The 19,065-nt window shown below is 39.3% G+C and overlaps 1 protein-coding gene across 1 annotated transcript in view; it reads right to left on the reverse strand.

Moving 5' to 3' along the window:
* Nucleotides 1–19,065, reverse strand: part of LOC105473385 (myelin regulatory factor like) — a 95,680-nt gene that overhangs the window by 12,490 nt on the left and 64,125 nt on the right. Inside the window, exons 14-19 of the mRNA XM_071070574.1 lie at nt 13,086–13,249; nt 12,064–12,127; nt 7,252–7,337; nt 3,688–3,761; nt 3,539–3,592; nt 3,243–3,422 (exon numbers count right to left, since the gene is read on the reverse strand). Coding sequence (XP_070926675.1) covers nt 3,243–3,422; nt 3,539–3,592; nt 3,688–3,761; nt 7,252–7,337; nt 12,064–12,127; nt 13,086–13,249 — 622 coding nt within the window. The remainder of the gene's footprint in view (nt 1–3,242; nt 3,423–3,538; nt 3,593–3,687; nt 3,762–7,251; nt 7,338–12,063; nt 12,128–13,085; nt 13,250–19,065) is intronic.

Consider the following 19,065-nt stretch of genomic DNA (forward strand, 5'->3'; position numbering starts at 1 on the left):
AAATTTTCTTTCCTTAGGAGTCACTTCTTTCTCATTTATATAGCTATAGAAACAAGATGAGCAGACACTCATCTTGTTGAGCAGACACTCATCTTGTTTCTAGGCTACTGTTTCTAGGGGAACATTTCTAAAAACAATAATAAATGAGTATACATTTGGAAGAATTGTATATAATCTTATGGACATGATTACACTTGTAGCCCTTGATCAAGTTTCTGTAATTTTTTTAACATGAAAATCCGTATTGTCACAGAGAGCAACAAGCCTCGATCTGGTTTAATAATGGTTGTTCCTCCCAATACAGTGATGCATTGCTTAACTACATGATCCTGTGAAATATGTCATTAGGCAATTTCATTGTTGTAGAAACAAGATGAGTGTCTGCTCATCTTGTTTCTAGGCTATTGTTTTTAGAGGAACATTTCTAAAAACAATTAATAAATTAGTATATATTTGGAAGAATTATATATAATCTTATGGACATGATTACACTTGTAGCCCTTGATTGAGTTCCTATAATTTTTTTAACATGAAAATTCTGCATTGTCACAGAGAGCAAAAAGCCTTGATCTGGTTTAAAAAGGGCTGTTCCTCCCAATACAGTCATGCATTGCTTAACTACATGAATATGTGAGATACGTCATTAGGCAATTTCATTGTTGTACAAACATCACAAAGTGTACTTTACAAACCTAGACTGTACAGCCTACTACACACCTAGGCTATATTGCTTCTTGGTTGCAAACCTGTACAGCATTATACTGTAAATACTGTAGGCAATTGTAACACAATGGTAAGTATTTGTGTATCTGAATATATCTAAACGTAGAAAGGGTACAGTAAAAAATAAAGTATAAAAGACAAAAACTAGTCCACCTGTACAGGGAATTTACCATGAATGGAGCTTGCAGGGCTAGAAGTTGCTCTGAGTCAATTAGTGAGTGACTGGTGAGTGACTCTGAAGGCCTGGGATACTACTGTAGACTTTATAAACACCATACATTTAGGCTATACTAAATTTATTTTTTAAATTTTCTTTCTTCAATAAATAATTAACCTTAGCTTACTGCAATTTTTTTACTTTATAAACTTCTACATTTTAAGAAACTTTTTGACTCTTGCAATAACACTTAGCTTAAAACGCAAACGCATTGTACAGTTGTACAAAGATATTTTCTTTCTTCATAATTTTATTTTATAAGCTTTTTCTATTAAATTTTTTTTTTACTTTTAAACTTTTTCATTAGAAACTGAAGTACAAAATACACACATTAGCCTGGCCTATACAGGGTCAGGATCATCAAGATGTCACCAGGCAATAAGAATTTTTCAGCTCAATTATTATCTTATGGGGCCTCTAGTATACATATGGTCCATTGTTGACTGAAACATGTGGCACATGACTATATTCCCTTGATGTGAACAGCTGGTTACTTCAGGAATGAACTTGTTCAGCGGTCAAGAAACCCTTGAAAATGAAGAGTGGACCAGTCTACAACCTCTTCCTATTCAGTATCTGTTATTAGTACATCTCTCATAGGTGAGATGGTCTCTTCCAAGGACCGCTTTCAGAAAAGAACTTCAAGTGTCTCCAGCATGGGCTCCCAAAGTAAGAAAAGTGTTTACCAGCCACAAGGTTCCATGTGCTTTCACAAGGGATAAAAGCCTTGGGGATTTCTGTGGTAGTTCTAGATTTTTTCATATTTAAAAATGTTGAGAATAAGATGACTGAAATGAATTCCTTTATTTAAAATGAAGCTTTAGTTTTACTCTATAGTGATGCATCTGCTCCTAAGTTCAATCAAAAATAGTTTTCATGAGAAAAGCTCAATGCTTCCTATTGCTGTAGTGAAAGAACTCTGTGTCTCAGCTTCCTCACCAGAAAAAAATTGGGATCATAATGGCACCTCTCTTGTAGGCTTGTGAAGATTAAATGATTTACTCATGTAAACTACTTATGACAGAACCTTGCATAGAGTAATACCTCATTACAACATGATAATCATGATGATGATGATGACAACTTGTAAGTTATTCAACCAAGACTAGGATATGCAATAATGTCAAAAGGGAAAGGAAATGACATTGCACCCCAACATTTCAACCACTGACCATATTCTACGTAGGTCATTAGCACCACTTATAAGTATTCTGGTTCATCTTCTCCATACATGTTAGGTCTGTTCTTCCCCATCCGTTTTAAAATTAGACATGACCAATGTGATGTGACCTGCTTTGGCCAATAAAGTATAAGCAGAGGTAACATGTGTTATACCTAGGTGGAAGCTTTAAGAGCCAGTACATAATTTGCCTTGTTCTTTTACCACTACTATGGAGACTGTGGAAATAATTATTGTGATGGAATCTTCATCAGCTAGACTTTAAATGACATGATGACCAAGAACCCTCTTTTGATTCACATTTAATATATAGAGTGAGTCAGAATTAAATGTTTGCCATAAGAATCCACTGATATTTGAGAGTTATTGTTATGACAGCATCCTAATCAATAAGCCACAGTAACATGTATCCTTATTAGCATCATCATTAATATTACTCTTTATTAATACGTGTATATAGAATAAATTTTTAAAAACAGTAATAAATTAGTATACATTTGGAAGACTTGTATATAATCTTATGGATATGATTACACTTGCAGTCCTTGATTAAGTTTCTATACTTTTTTTTACCATGAAAATTCTGTTACTTGAAAAACATTGGTATGTGTGTATGTATGTGTGTGTCCCTAGGAGAAAGAGGAAAAAGTTATTCTGAAAGTGGAATGCCAACCTGGTGTTTTTCACTGCCTTAAATCTCACCCTGAACTCTAAATTAGAGTTTCCAAAGTCTCTTACATTTTGCCCTAGTTGGTTTGGGCTGAGAGCCCAGATACCACATCATTTTTAAAATTCTAAATGAGCCAAAAAAAATCCACCCACGTGCATGTAATTACTTCACTTGTGCTACTATTACTATCCTTGTTGGCAATGGACAAATGAGAACCTTTCACTTGGTGAGAATTATAAGTACTTGAATCAACCAAAATTTCATTCCTGGGCAAGGAACTCAATATTACAGATGATTGACAGTTTGTGTATTTGTGTTTTAAAGATTTTGCCACCCCAAATAGAAGCATGGAACCATTATCTGGAACCATTAATGACCATCTAAGTAAATTGTGACAAGAAAAACAACCTCAAGTTCAAAGCTCTAGTTGTTTCTCTTCGAACATCATTTACCTGACCATTGCCTCTGATGGAATTCCTTGTCTTCAGATTGTCTTTGCACAGGACTTGAAAAGACTTCTTTCATTCCCCAGATGGGGCAGCAATAAGTCTCCTGACATGGCAGGATTTCACAGAAAGTAATTTCAGGTACTTGTAAGGAGGCCGGTGTGGTTGCCAGGGATGTATTAGGTGCTGCAAGGCATTGGGCGGGGGGAGGGGAAGCAAGAAGGTTAACCTGAAACGCTGGTTTCTTCTGTTGACAGTTCACTTGAAACCAGGTTTGAGGGTGAGGAATGTAAAGCCTTTACCTGAGGAGGAGGCTGTGGACAGCAGAGCCGGCTCCTGAGAGCTTGTGATATTGCCGGAGAAAAAGAATGAAATGATTAATGAATGAGGCCTGCAAAAATCCTTCTCTCCAAAGGAATTTTAGGCCAGAAAATTGAACTGAACTCTCACCTTGGAGGGAGATTTGGGACACGTCGGTCTTGATCTTTTAAGCTAAGTATATAAAGGGCGACTATCGTCAAAGCACTGTCAAAAAAAAAAAAAAAAAAAAGCATTATGTGGCAGATTTGTTTCCAGATATATCTCACACATCCAGCTGGCCAGAGATGTACTCTCACAGGCCACACAGATGGGAGCAGGGGGGAGGGGGTGGCCTCAGCTGACAGAAACACCATGGAAACCAGCACAGTTATGCTTTTCTGCCCTGGAGAGAAAAAGCCCTCAGCTTCCTGGAGCGCAGAGGCTCCTGGGACACTCCATGCTGATGGATTTTTTCCACAGAGCAGCCCCCCAGCCCTGGCAAGCTGTCTCAGAGGCGCCTGTCACTACTGGAAGATTACAAGAGGAAGCATGTAAGTGGCTGGAGGCAACTGCTCCTTGCAGGAAAGAGTCAGAGCCCAGTTTGCATCCCACTGGTGGAGGGCATCGGCACTGTCGCATCGGGAGATGGAAGGCAGCACAGGTCTAGTCAGCTGTGGAGGCCAAACCCTCTGGCTGCTTCTCTGACATCTTCCTTCCGGCTGCCTGTCTTTTCAGAGCACAATACACTGAATAGGTCAGAGGAAGGAAAAGAACTGCAAGAAAGTATTTGTTTCCACACTGTGAGACTTCAAAACAACGAGGATGTCTTCTGCCCCATGACCGGAACTTATATAAACAAATGGAAGCTTTTCTTAAGAGTTCCGAGCCTTGGGAAGCTATTCCCAACAATCCTCACGCATCCAAATACTTCGTGTTCTCCTCTTTGGGAGACATCTTTAGAACCCTCTCACAAGTCACACAGAAAGTCTGCTGATGGCTTTACAGCTCCATTTTGTGCTAGGCTTGAAAGAGTTACCTGACTTGACTTCTTGCCAGTTTGACTTCACACCCAGTTTTCCAAACTTGACTCCTCATTATTTTGCTTCCTATCAAAGGTGCTGGATTTACCATTATTACGATACACAAGAAAACTGTGCCATATGTGCTCATAAAGAACAAATTCCCAAAGTGTTCTCAGCAGCAGCTGGTTACTGCCCAGCAGGCACAGCTCTGCCTGGGAAAAGTGTTGCTGAACCCCAAAGATGCTGTCAGATAGAATTTATAGTGTCATCGTGGCAACTGTTTGCTGTGGTCCAGTTAATAGAGGCAGGAGGCAGAGAAATCCTAGGCAGACAGGGTTGGGTCCCCAGTGAAACTCCACCTTAAAGCCAAAAACAGCCTGAAACCCACAGCCCAGAGTGAGAACTTCTATTCCTGTTTTCCCACTCTCTCCCAAGTGGGTCTTTCTGAATAATACCTTTTAACCAATCGAATGCTGCCTTTTCCAATAATACCTATGGCCTGCCCTGCCCCTATCCTGTGCCTATAAAAACCCCAGACTCAGTCAGTAGAGACAGAGATAACCTGACTTTGGGGAAGAGATGACCTGACTTCAGGGAAGAGACAACTTGATTTTGGGGAAGATGACCTGAACTTTCCATCCCCTTTTCAGCTCCCCTCTTTGCTGAGAGCTGTTTTCTTTGCTCAATAAAATTATCTGCTTTCATCACCCTTCAATCATCAGCATGACCTCATTCTTCTTAGACGCTGGACAAGAGCTTGGGACTCACCGAGCATGGGTACTAAGAAAGGCTGTATCATTGACCCTTTGCCCTCACCAGTGGTGGGCAGCTGCCCCATGTGACAAAGCCAGGGGTCAACTAAACTGCTAACACTCTGCTGTGCATTGGGCTGCAGATGGCAGAGCTAAAAGCACTAATTAGCACACTAACACCCGCTCTGGGGTTTTGGGGTCCCAGGAACTCTTACCAGGGCACTGCCACATTCCCCTTGGGGTGACATGCCTGGACTGGCCACGAGCCTTGCATGGAGCTTGCTGCTGTATCAGCACCTGGAGTGGCCGACCAAACCCTGCACTCACTCTCTCATGTGCTCCCACTCAGCAGCACAGCGAGCCAAGTAGATGGGGCACTGCTGCTGTGAGTCCAGCAAAAAGGCTGAGAAAAATCCTGTGTCACAGTCTTCCCTTCTTTGTTCTCCTACCTTTCCCACGCTCCATCTCCCCATTCCAATTCTAAAATACTCTTTATGATTTGTGTCCAGCATCTGCCTCAACACAAAGCCCAGAAAACTTCTAGGACATCTTTGGACATCTTTTCCATTCTTTGGGGGCAAACCCTGGTTTTGATCCTACTCAGGTGTACCACATGCCAGAAGCAAGATAGTAAGCCTAACACCTACCATCTGCAGTCTTAGTGGTAAACAATATTGGAAATAATAAGATCTAATAAGTATGTTTAAAAAGCAGTCTCTTTACCTTACAATTAGACTTCTTATAACTTTTCTACCCGACTGGGGAATCTGTGTCTCCAGAGAATGCTAAGTATGTCCACTAAGATAGAGGTTCACACTCTTCCTGAGTTGGGAATCCCAGCAGGAGAAGACAAGCACACCTGGGAGAATAAGAAAAGTGCGAAGGCTTCTAATGGGAATTCTAGGTAGTGGTGTCAAATACTTGGGTGTCTCCCTACAGTGGGCAGTAGCAAGTCACAAGCGAAAACACTAAGGAACAAGAAGGGCACTGATAAAACTACACAATCTTCTATAGCTGGGATGCGGCTTTAGGTCAAGCAACTGGAAGCACTTTGAGACCACAGCTTGCTTTGCCCCTGAGAATAATTGTCTCCCCTAAGACAGGCCCCAGAAGCCAGTCCTTTCCCAGGCTAACAAAGCATTTTTTGAGTGACAGATAAATATCCTTTCACCATGTGAATAGTCCGACAAAGAAAAAACCAGGTGCACTCAAAGGCCCAGAGAAGACAGGCAAGAGAACACAGCAAGATGACCAGGTCTCAAAGGCCCAGTGTGGTGGGGGAGGGGAATCACAGCAGTAGAAGCCTAGAGACCTGAGAAAGGGCCCTGCATTCTAGCAAAGGCCTGCCTTTGCGGGCTGCAGAGGAGGGATGGCATCAAAAATTGCCCAATTTGCATAGCAAATACTGCTGTCCTCACTGTATTTGCTTGATTTAACTGCTTAGTAGATTTGGCTACAATTCCATCACATGGTATATCTTGGTGCACCTTTGGTGAAAAGTCTTCACTGAAGAATCCAGGAGAGTTACCATAAATATGAGTGACCAAGGGAGAGTGGATTATACTTGATTTCCTATTTACTTCTTTCTCCAAGGTCAACAGAAAAGAAAACAGAATTTGCAAAGCTAAGAAAGATACACACACACACACACACACACACACACACACACACACACATGAAAGGCACAGTTTGTTGCTAAACATAGCAGTTAATTGAAAAAAAATCATGTCATATTTAAGGCAGAAAGCCTGTGCTTTTTTCTTCAAAATAAGAGTTTTCAAAAAGGGTTCCCTCATTTCTCCGCTATCAAAGTTCAGGGCCTAGTTTAAAGGGCTTCTTGTCTTCGAAGTAAACAGGCAAGTCCCCAGTTCATATGTGATAAAAGAAACATGGGAAGGAACAAAAGAGCTTGACATGGCATAACAGTGAAGTTTTTCTTACCAAAATGCCATCACAGCAATCAGAGTTATAACCAAGGTCTGGAAAACCCAATTAGGACACGCCCGTCTTTTTCCTGAAAGATAAACCTATAAAAAGGTTCAGTAATGAGCAGTGATAAATTAGTAACTCTAACTGTGAGAAGGGAGCCTGGAGAATTGCTCCCAGCACGGGTATTTGCTGCTGTCTTGGGATAGTTTGAGTGCTTGCCTCAATTTACATCTTTCCTCCTCCCTGCCTCTCTGAAAACAACATTCTTTCAAAGTCTATCTCAAGTACCTCCCTTTCCTTGAAATTCCAAGCTACAGCAATCTCCCTTTTCCCAGACATCCTGCAGACAATGATCTTTGCCAGTCATTGGGCACTTATCTTTGCAGTTTTATGAGAAAGGGGGACCTGAGGCGAGATGTTGTCAGACCACAGATGTCCATCTCTTTGAGTAGGATACTTTTGAAAATCAAAAGATCTTCGAGACATGAAGAGATGAATTCCAATGGAATGATTTCAGGTATCATGACAAATGATGAAAATGGTTTTTATAGAATGAAATCCCACTAAACGCTTTTTAAAATTATAACACCAGTATTCAATTTTTCACCTCTATATACAGATATCTCTGGGCCTGTGTCTTATTTATTCTCATCTTAATTCTACAATATTTGTTGAGCAGCATTATGTACAACACTATAGGAGACATGAAAATTAGTAAATTATAGTCTCCAGTATGTGAATGAGACAAAACTTTAGGACTGACACATACAAACTTGCATATGGGGAAGCCAAGAGCTACAGAATGACAGCTCTGCAATTGCTGGGGAATCTGGCTGAAGAGATAGGAGTTTTCTGCCCACTTAAATGAGGTGCTACTTAAATATGAGTTTCCTATAAATGCAATAAGGAGTATTATGCCTGCTGCCTTCTGGGGATATAGGATAGAGTCATGCTTTTGGTTATTAGGGTATTAGAATAAAGTGGTAATAATTTTTAATTGGTTCTTGGTTTAATTTATTGGGTACAATAAGGTGATAATAATTTTAAATTCGTTCTTGGTTTAATTTATTGGGCTAGCTATCTGACTAAAGCAAATGTTCTTCCATGTAGTATAGGGTAGGGGTGTAGGATTCACTATACCATTTTTACCAAGTACACTATCCCTTAGGGCTATTGTAACTGAGCCATCCGTAAGTATAGCTGGAAGCTGTTGTGATGACCAAGGAGTCAATGGCTTATACTGTTCTGAGGTCTCACAGAAACTGTTCTGAGGACATCTTAATAGTGTACTGCACAGAGGAGAAACAATGAAATTTGTTGAATTGACTGGAATTAAATAGGACTAGTTTCAGGGTAAGTGCTTTCCCCTTCAATCTACCCTCACAGCTACTGAATTATTTTAAGTCTCCATGCTTTTCCTCCAAATCCTTTGGCCTAATATAGAGAAATGGCCTAAGACCTGGAGTCAGACTTAGAGTTGAGTCTTCAAGTTATCTAAATGTCATTGATCCTCATTTTCCTTATCAATAAAATAGGAATAATAAAATAATACCTGCCTACTTTTCAGAGTTATTAGGTATATCCAATAAACAGTGTAATGTCTCTCAAATTAAGGTGTGCATAGAATTACTACGGTGCTTGAGAAAACCCTAAATGCCCTAAATGTAAAATTCTTATTCAATAGGTTTTATTTGGGGGAGAGTAGGGACTGGGAACCTGTAAGAGGTAGGACAATAAAAAGTATTTACCCATGTTCATTTTTTTTTCTTAGATAGGGTCTTGCTCTGTCACCAAGGCTGGAGTGCAATGGCATAATTTTGCCTCACTGCAGCCTCTACCACCTGGGCTCAAGCGATCCTCCCACCTCAGCCTCCCTAGTAACTGCAACTACAGCCATCAAACCCAGTTAATTTTTTAATTTTTTGTAGAGATGGGGTCTCACTGTGTTGTCCAGGCTAGTCTTGAACTCCTGGGCTCAAGTGATCCACCCACTCTGGCCTCCCAAAGTGTTAGGATTACAAGCGTGAGCCACCATGCCCAGCCATCTTCATTCTTTCCTTTTCCCTCTCCTCCTCCAAATAGTCAGTGAATTCTTATTTGAATCCTGGGGAGCTTCCTATCTCATCCTGAGTCCTACGTATAGCCAGAATGGCCCACCTACCTCTTGGAGGTGGAGAAAGAGAAGGAAAAAAGAGGAACCCTACTGATTGAATGAGAGCTACATCAGGAGACTTCAATCTTCCTCCAGAATGAACACCATCTTGGCCAGCATTGGGAGCCGTGTGGAAGTAAAGGCAGGGCCCAGTCAGGCTTCTTACCATCTGGTAAGACCCACTAACTGCCCACAGCATCAATTTGCTCATTAACAAGACCCCCACCCTACTCCAGAATACCACTCCCCACTCACACACAAGCATTTCAATGACCCACAGAGTCCCCAAGGAACAGAGGACACCTAGGAGATGGGTGGTAGCATGGAAGTAAAAGTCAACCTCACAGGAAGAGCTCAGATCTCTTAGCAGGTCAGCACAGAGGGAACAAGCACTTTAGTTATCTGTATTTTATTGAGCTCCCTGGACAAGCCTGAAATGAGATTCGCTAAAATATTGAGTTTGAACACATTAATAACAACTATTATGTAGCACTTACTAGGTGCTATGCAAATGCTTTACATATATCAATTTATTTAATCCTCACAATAATCCTCTACAACCCTATGAAGCAAGTACCTTTATCAACCCCATTTTAAAAATAGGGAAAATGAGACACAGGAAGGCTAAGTTTCTCTCTCAAGATCACACAGCTAATAAATCACACAGCCAGGAATTTGAACCCCCCAAAACTTGGCTCCAGAATCTATGCTCTTAACCGCAATGCTATGCTGCCTCCTTTTTACTGTCTGTTTTTAAAGAAAGGAAACTATACAACTTAGATATTGCTGTTATTCAAAAGGCCTTCATGGCTTCTTTATTTTCAGCCCTATCTTTCACTATCTTCCCTAAACAACTCCCACCTAATCCTTCAAGGAAGCCATTTCCAGCCACCAGACTTTCATTTATGCCATTCCATCTGTAACTTCTCCTTCAATTTCATCGCTGTCTAGCCAAAGCTTACTCCTCCTTTAAGGCTCAACTCTCATAAACCTCCTGACACTCTGAGCCTCTGCAGCACTGATGACATCCACGTACAACTGTTCTTTGTATTTTCTTCCAATCTTCCCTGGCTACAATGCAGTTCCTTAGAAGAGATCTGACTCACCCTTTCTGCCTCCCACAGGCCCTCTACAGTGACAGCAAGAGGTCTCTGAGTTGAATGGGTGCTCTTTAAGGCCTACATGAGTCCCCGACCCTGGGACCACACCTCAGCTTATACCCCACCCACATACCCAAGACGCTGAACCACTTAATGTTTTTTAATGTAAGTTGTCATACTTCAGGGAATATTTTCATACTGGGCTCTCCACTCAGGTATTCATCTGACAAATATTTCTTGAGTGCCTACTTCGTGCTAGTCCTAGTGACATGAGAATGAGGAAGGCAGACACAGAGCCTGCTCTCATGGGCCATATATTCTAGTTAATATTCTGAGATAACTGCAAAATAAAGAGAATCTCTTATTTTGCAAGATGGGAGCTACAGAGATTACAGGTGACCAAACTGCATCTATCAGGGCTGCCATGGATGTGGATACCATTCCCTCTGTCCCACTGAAAATTATTTAGTCCAAAGGGTACCTTTCCTACACAATATTTTTCGTGTTTTGTGTTTATTGAGTAACCTACTAAGTGCTGAGTGCTGTGCAGAGCTGTAGCTCCTTAATCCTCATTTAAATCCTATCAACAATCTGTGTAAATACTATAATTGTCCCTATTTCCCCGTGTGGTTGAGTAACTTGCCCCAGAGCAATTCTACATATATTTTTACCTGGGTATTTGTGTTTGTCAATACACTAAGGAGCTTGTCAGCTGCATAATAGTTTACTTGTTTTTAGTAGAAGAATTTTTGAACTCTTTCTGAATCCTTTTAGAATAATCAACACAGTATAGCATGAGGAGTAGAGAGTAAAATGAGGCAGTGACACAAGCATCAGGTCAACCTTTAATAGGGTGTCAGTTAAGGTCATGGATATCCTCCCCAGGGAAGGGCCACCTTTGGGCCACTGCTGGATCAGAGGGAGCAAGCTGAGTTTTGTAGCTACTTATGAAGTGCTGCTAGGAAGGGTGTATTGCAGCTTCTCCCTTACTGATATTTCTCTGTGATGGAGAGGGTGTCCTTCAAGTTAATAAATGATTAACCTTCACTTTAACTATAAATACTATCCTACTTAATAAATGCTTTCTTTATTCATTAATAAAACCATCACATTTTAACCTTTGCCAGCAAGTGAATACCTATTCTTCCATTTGCATATGTAGTACTAAATATCAAAGGGAAAAGAGGGATTTGAGGATTAACTAAAGTCCCTTTGGGATCTCCTAAAGCCAAAGATAAGGGGGTGGGGGTCAAGGCATGTACACAGATCTGGCAGCACAAGGCCATCTGTATGCTGAGGCTGCTGACTTTCGCCTGAAGGGGACAACACAAAAAAAAACTTGCAGATAATAATTCTGAGATTAATATATTTTGTACTTGTTTCTCTAAACTTTGCTTTAAAAAGCCAGTTAATATCTACTAGAGGGCTAATATTTAAACACATGTAGTACATAAGGATGCAAACTACGGATTTCCTCAACAAATAAATGAGTAAAAGATTCTTGACTGATTTTTCTAAAGACATTTTAAGTAGAAAATATCATTTCCTTTCATTGTAAATTTGTCTATTTACCTTGTTGTTTTTTTTATGAACGGCCTTTCTTGGAGAAGATGCACTAACGGCTCTGCTAGATTTGCTTTAAAAGAGAGAGAAAATTGGTTACTATTCAAATACCTCTCCAGGAGATATATGACAAAGGCCCAGCCTGTCACTAACACAGCAATATGACTTTCTTTTGCAATACAGTGACATTTTGAAAAGGAAAAGTCATGGCAATTGAGAGTTCCTTTTGCGAAAAGGAACTTCAGTAAGTATAACTGAATAAATTAAACATTATATTTCTCTTTTTCTCAAAACTAAACCCCAGGAAATGTGCATTTACCTTCTTAAGCAATTAAGAAAAAAATAACAAAAAGTCTTCCCCTGAGGACCAAACATGGTTTTCTAAATTTAGAAATGACCACTTCTCCTCATTAAAGGAGAAGCCACCCTTATGTGAAAATTTAGCACTTCCTGTAACAACTGCTACTAAACAGATGTCTCCTGGTTTTTTTCCACTTTTAAAACAGCAACAGGGCCAGGCATGGTGGCCCACGTCTGTAATTCCAGCACTTTGGGAGGCCGAGGTGGGTGGAACACCTGAGGTCAGGAGTTCAAGACCAGCCTGGCCAACATGGTAAAACCCTGTCTCTACTAAAAATACAAAAATTAGCTGGGCGTGGTGGCGGGCACCTATAATCCCAGCTACTCAGGAGGTTGAGGCAGGAGAATCACTTGAACCTGGAAGAAGGAGGTTGCAGTGAGCCAAGATCGCGCCATTGCATTCCAGCCTGGATGACAACAAAACTTACGCTCAAAAAAAAAAAAAAAAAAAAAACAAAAAAACAAAAAAACAAAACCAACAACAGAAAAAAAATAAAGTTATCACATAAGACAATTGTGCTCCAAAATATTCTAAAAGAAAAATGCAGACTTCATTATCAGAAAGTAGCAGTTGCTGTTTGATCAAAAAGACCATTTAGATTGATCTTATTCTGGAAAGAGCTCACTCTCTCCTTTCCCCAAATTTCTATGGCAATCCTGGCTGAATGTACCTGATTGTGCTTGCTTCACTGGCTGATGACTTCCAACTACTGAGCCGCTTTAGCTGGGCCAGCTTTCTGTTCCATATTTCTAACTCTTCTATTCTCTCCTCAAGGTTGTTAGTTAGTTTGCACAGTTGCTTCACTGCACCTACATTTTCCATAAAGATCTGGTCCTAAAAGGGAAAAATCAAACAGAGTGCATAAATTAACAATTTGAGATCGACTACAAAGCTGTCCACAGTCCATTCAAAGACAGTTGGAATATACCGTTGAAAATGGTTACAGACACCCACATCTTCAAGTTCATTCAAGATAAATCTGCAGAGGTTTGAAACCTAACGCAGTCTTGCTAAACTGCTGGCTGTGTAGTAAACTGCTTCTGTTCAATTTCCAATAAAATGAAAATATGACCTTGTAACTCAAAAAAGGAGCTGAAGGACATTGGCAAAAGATTTATTTTCAATGGCCATTATTCCATATTTAAAATTCTGAGGCAGGAGAATCACTCGAACCTGGGAGGTGGAGGTTGCAGTGAGCTAAGATTGCGCCATTGCAATCCAACCTGGGCAACAAGAGTGAAACTCCATCTCAAAAAAAAAAAAGAAAAAGAAAAAAGAAAGTCAGAACAGGCTTCTGAATGTTAAATTTTCTGTTAATCACCAAAATTTCTAGAAAATGACTCCAGTTCTCCCTTGTAAAATGTGCATCAAATTGCTCATATGAGGGAAGAAGGAACAAAGACCTGGGCTTTTCTCTGAGTTCTGCCACCTACTAGATGTGAGACTCCAGACAAAATGCAATAACTTCTCTGGGCTTCCATTTCTTCATCTATAAATGAGAAGATAATTCTTGAGGTGTCAATATCTGCTTCAACATCCAATGAACTATTGTACACCGCTTATATTGTAGCCTAACTTTGAAGCAATTTTTTTAAAGAAAGCACATATTTCTTCCTGTTCATAAAATGTAATGACACATCAGAAAAAGAAAGGGGAGACCAACCAAACCCAGAGAGTCCAGGCCATCCTCTTCAGCAGCCACACACTTCAGTTGTCATATGAACACATGTGACCATCTCTCAGCCATAATAAAAAGCTGGAAAGCTCTTATCAACTCATATCCCAACCCCATGACCCCTCCTCCTGTCTCTCTCTCTGTTTGCAAGTTCAAAATCCCACAGCACTTTCTGAATTGCAGAGAGGCTGGTCCAAGACTGGGTTCAAGGGCAATAGAGACTGTATTGTGGTTGAGGGTCAGACTCAGGGCTCCGTGCCTTTGAGATTCTTATCATCCAAATTGAAGCTTTGAGGTTTCAAACACTGTAGAGCAATCACTCAGAAAGAATCAAAAGCTGAACATTCCAGATTCAAGGCTTAGCGTATGCAGTTCAAAAACAGATGTATCTCATGATACACTGGAGAACTCTCTGAAACTCCCAGAGCAGCCACACAGATCTGATAAGGCCCCTGAACACCCCGTACTCTCCAGTGTTTGAGACCTCACTCCCATAATTACCTATGATAAAAATGCCTTTCCTCAAGGCCAGTCCAAATCCCACCATACCCAGTATCTCCCAGAGACCACTAGTCAGAGAGCACCCGTCACTCTACAACGTCCTCAAAGCATGTTCAATTCTATCAGCTGGCCATTTGCCTTGTATCAGATGTTATGTGTCTGTCTCCCACCTGGATCGTGAGTTTGTGGAGGGCAGAATTATGTTGATTGATTTGCATATCTCACCAGCATTTAGCACACGCCTTTGCCCACAGGAAATGCTCAGTAAGAATGGACACAAGTGAATTGAAAAGGGCTATGAGTTAGCAGCTTATGGAAGCAGAAAACCTTCGCACATGGGATGCAAAGTGACCAAAAGCTTGATTTCTGAGGACTATGTTTGCTTTAAGAAAACTTACCAAAAAAACACAAAAAAATCCAACAACAAAAAAAATCAGACTTGTTTTGGCTTCTCAAATGTCATCAGAAAACCCTACATTTTTTCTGAAGTCTTACCATACATCCTTCAAAATCCATCCAAATAACAAATTGATAAAACCACTCTGGAGTAGAATTTGGCAATATCTAGCAAAATTACATATATTTTTATTTTTGAGCCAGTAAACCCACTTCTAGGAGTTTATTCCATAGATCTCCTGGAGAAAAGTAAGATATAAAAGAGACCACAATCAAACCAAATGTCCATTAATAGGGGAATTGATAATAAACTGTGGTACATTTGCATAGCAGTATACTATGCAACTGTAAAAAGAAAGGAAGAATATCTCTATATGCTGTTATGGAGCAAAGTCTGTAGTATAAGAAGAATACAAAACATATCTACGTTAATAAAATGAAGAATAAACCAAAAACTAACTTAAAATTGTTACACATAATGGAAAGAAATAAACAAGATGGGTGAAATGGATAGAACCCAGATTCTCTGAATGTACCTTGTTTTATGAATTTACCTTTAGAATATGCGGGTATTTAAAATACATATAAAAACTAAACAAAGATTTTAAAAACATCCCCTAGAAATAGAAGGCAAAATAAAACAAATAAGCCTAATTGGGTATTGAGTTTCTGGTTTAACCTTACAGAGAAGATTGATATTAAGTGACTTCAAAACATAGTAATTTGACTGCCCATTCCCAGAGAGAGAGACCCTAAAGACAAAAAAATAAAAATTAAAAAAAAAAAGTCAACCAGCAAGGGAATCTTAATTTCAATAATCATACTGTTAGTAATAATAGTGATGGAGTATACATGCATAGACAGCACACATTTGGATAAAACAAATACATAGTTAATAGTGCTATAAACCAAGATTTTTAGCATTTAAGAAAAGAGATATAAACATAAAATTAAAACACTTAGTAAAAGCCTAGCAAATCTAAATTTAAGTTAGAAATATTAGTATGAATTCCTGATATATTTCATTTCTTAAAAGAAAAAGATATTTTCTAGCTATGTTAAGTAAAAGGACTGGAAAAAAAACTTCCCACCTACTAACAATGAAGACTCCTCATTGTAGTCTCTAAATACCATTCCCAGTGAAAGGACCCAGATTTTGGATACTTTTCCAGATTTGGGGTCGGATATGTCTGAGGTGAACCTGGAACTCTTCCAGATTTGGGGTAGGATAAATCTGAAGTGAACCTGGAATATCTTCCAATATGAGAAAATAAGGAAGCTATCATAGAGTACTGTGGTTGGGTCAAAATGACTCAGCAGCTAACTGAAGAAGTTCTCATTGGCCAAAGATAGAACATCGAAGGACTAATAACCATGAGAGAACAAAGAATCAAATGTGCTTTAAAAGCATCCAAAATCCTATTCAATTTTTAAAAATAGTTTATTATTTACCTTTGGGAGACATTAAGGGCTTAACTCATTTTTTAAAAATCTTGTAAATAAAATAATAAAATTTTATCCTGCCTGTCCTATATAAAATCTATATATTTGAAAGTTCATTTAAGAAGAATTCCAGATAATAAATTCCAGAAAATAAATAAAGAAGAAATGATAGAATATCACTGTTTTACAACCCCTAATGGAACAATAAATCTAGGCAATAATCCTCAATGTGTACTAAAACTATTGCAGGTATTTGTTTCTTTGTTTTATATATACATATGTAAAAACAATTGGGGAAATTTCAACACCAACTGGATTTGATACTATTAAGAAATTACTGTACATTTTTCGGTGTGATAATGTTATAGTGGTTCTGGTTTTAAGAGGCCATTTTTCTTTTAGAAAAAAAATTGAAAATCTATAATAAAATAGTATGATGTTGGAGGTTGCTTTAAATAATCCAGTTGGTGGGAGAGGGTAATTGGTGAGTGATTTAAATAAAATAAGATTGGACAAGAATTGATATGAATAACTGGGGAATTTAAGTGAGGCATACATGGGGTTTCATTACTATTCTCTCTGGATTTTTATACATTTGAAATTTTTCATTAAAAGTGGTTTTTTTTTTTTTTTTTTTTAAATCACAAAACAAAAACAAAAATCTCCTGACAAAAGCCCTTTTAAATTTTCTAATCCTGGTACTGGTTTTCCTTTACTCTCAAATTTGTTGTAATAAAAATAAGGCAGAAATTATGAAGATAGAAACAGCATTCTACGATTCCAAATCATAACAAATGTTAAATCATTATTTACTATGTTTACCCTGTAGAGAGCCTTACACTGTAAATACAGCTGTATTATTTACAGTAGATCACACGGTCAGCTGATGTCCACCAGCAGCCCAAAACAGATTTGCAGCCGTCCTCTCTGACCCCTCCCGGCACCCTGCTCATTGGCAGGCAATCTACCATGCAGGACTGTCAGTTCCGCATCCTAAATCTCCCAAAGCCACCACTTCTCTCCATCCTCACTGACACTACTGATATTCTTTTTTTTCCCTTGGTAACCGGCTTCTTCTTCTTTAAAAAAAAAATTGCTTAATACATTAATTTGTGATTTCACTCAAGCCAAAGCAGACTATGGAGAATGATAATAAAGTCACCTCTAAACCGCAGTTAAGTTCTTTCTGCAGTGTTTTCCTCAACAGGACTTTCAATACTGCCTCATAGGCTATAAGCAATGGCTGCAATTGCCTGGTTACTTGTCAATAATGATAAAAGGTCAGCTTTAATTTCTCCAACTCAAATTTGCCAGTACCATATATCTTACAGGTGGATCCAATAGGCAAGGAGATAATTCATATGTTTTCCTATTCAAGAGGAAATAAAAGTGGAGAGGAAATTTACTACCACTTTCCTGATTATAATTATGGCTGGCTCTGACTTTATGGATCTATCCAATAGTAAATTACTGAAAAGTAAATTTCCAATACATATTATAGGGGTTGACACTTACTGAAATATTTGGAGTTCTGACTTCTGTCCCCCATTGTCAGAGTGAAGCCAGTATAAATATGTTCAAAACTATAATCCAGAGTTTTTCTGAAAATGTTCTTTTCTATGCAAGTGATTAGGTCTATATGAGCAGATTTGAACCAAGAACCCATATCACAGACGCCTGAGGAACTTTTTTCTAAATACACATGTCTGAACCCCATGTAGAATCTTGGATTCATGGGCAAGACACATTAGCTCACACTTGTAATCCCAGCACTTTGGGAGGCCAAGGTGGGAGGACTGCTTGAGGCCAGGAGTTCGAGACCAGCCTTGGCAACAGAGTGAGACCCCATCTCTACAAAAAAAAAAAAAAAAGTTTTAAAGAAGTTTGGATCCATTAGGGCTGAGGGGCATTTTGAAAAGTCTCCCCATTTGATGCTCATCCTTGACAACTAACCATTTTGTAATTGAACCCAATTAATTATTGTACTTTGTCCAGCTATTAACGGTTTTAAATGGGGTCCACTACCTCAGCTGAAACACAACTTTACAGTTGTGATGTAAAAACAGTTAAATCAGCTTGCTACCAAAATTTGCTAATGAGATTGTGAAGCAAAAGGTGGCAACTGCTTCAATTCACCTAAGAATCTTTTACTCACTGAGACTTGCTATGGAGTTAGGGTACCTATGGACAGAATGAGCATGTTTTCTAAATGGGCACTAGAGGCACACCAGCAAGTGTATTGCACATGAAAACAACAGGAAAGCATTCGTGAAACCAGAGCTGTTAGTGAACTCAGAGCAGGTATCCCTTATCTAAAATTCATCTTTCACTACAGCCTCCTTCACGCTCTATGCTCTCACCATATTGAACCATTTGTCATTCACTGAACACGGCAGGATTCCTCTAGCCTCTGGATCCAGCACATGCTGCTTCCTCTACCTGAATCACCTGTCCTCCCCTGCTCCCATCTTCCTTAAACTTGGTGTTAGATTTACCTGGAGAGTGGGCTCACCTGGACAGGGCTCACATCTCATCCATAGTTGGCACGCCAGCACAAACTAATAACTCAGTACACATCTGATGATTAAATGAATATTCTTACAGGTGGCTCATGGCATGAGGCACTGAGAGGTCA

This window comes from Macaca nemestrina, chromosome 10 (genome assembly GCF_043159975.1).
Source record: "Macaca nemestrina isolate mMacNem1 chromosome 10, mMacNem.hap1, whole genome shotgun sequence".
NCBI lineage: Eukaryota > Metazoa > Chordata > Mammalia > Primates > Cercopithecidae > Macaca > Macaca nemestrina.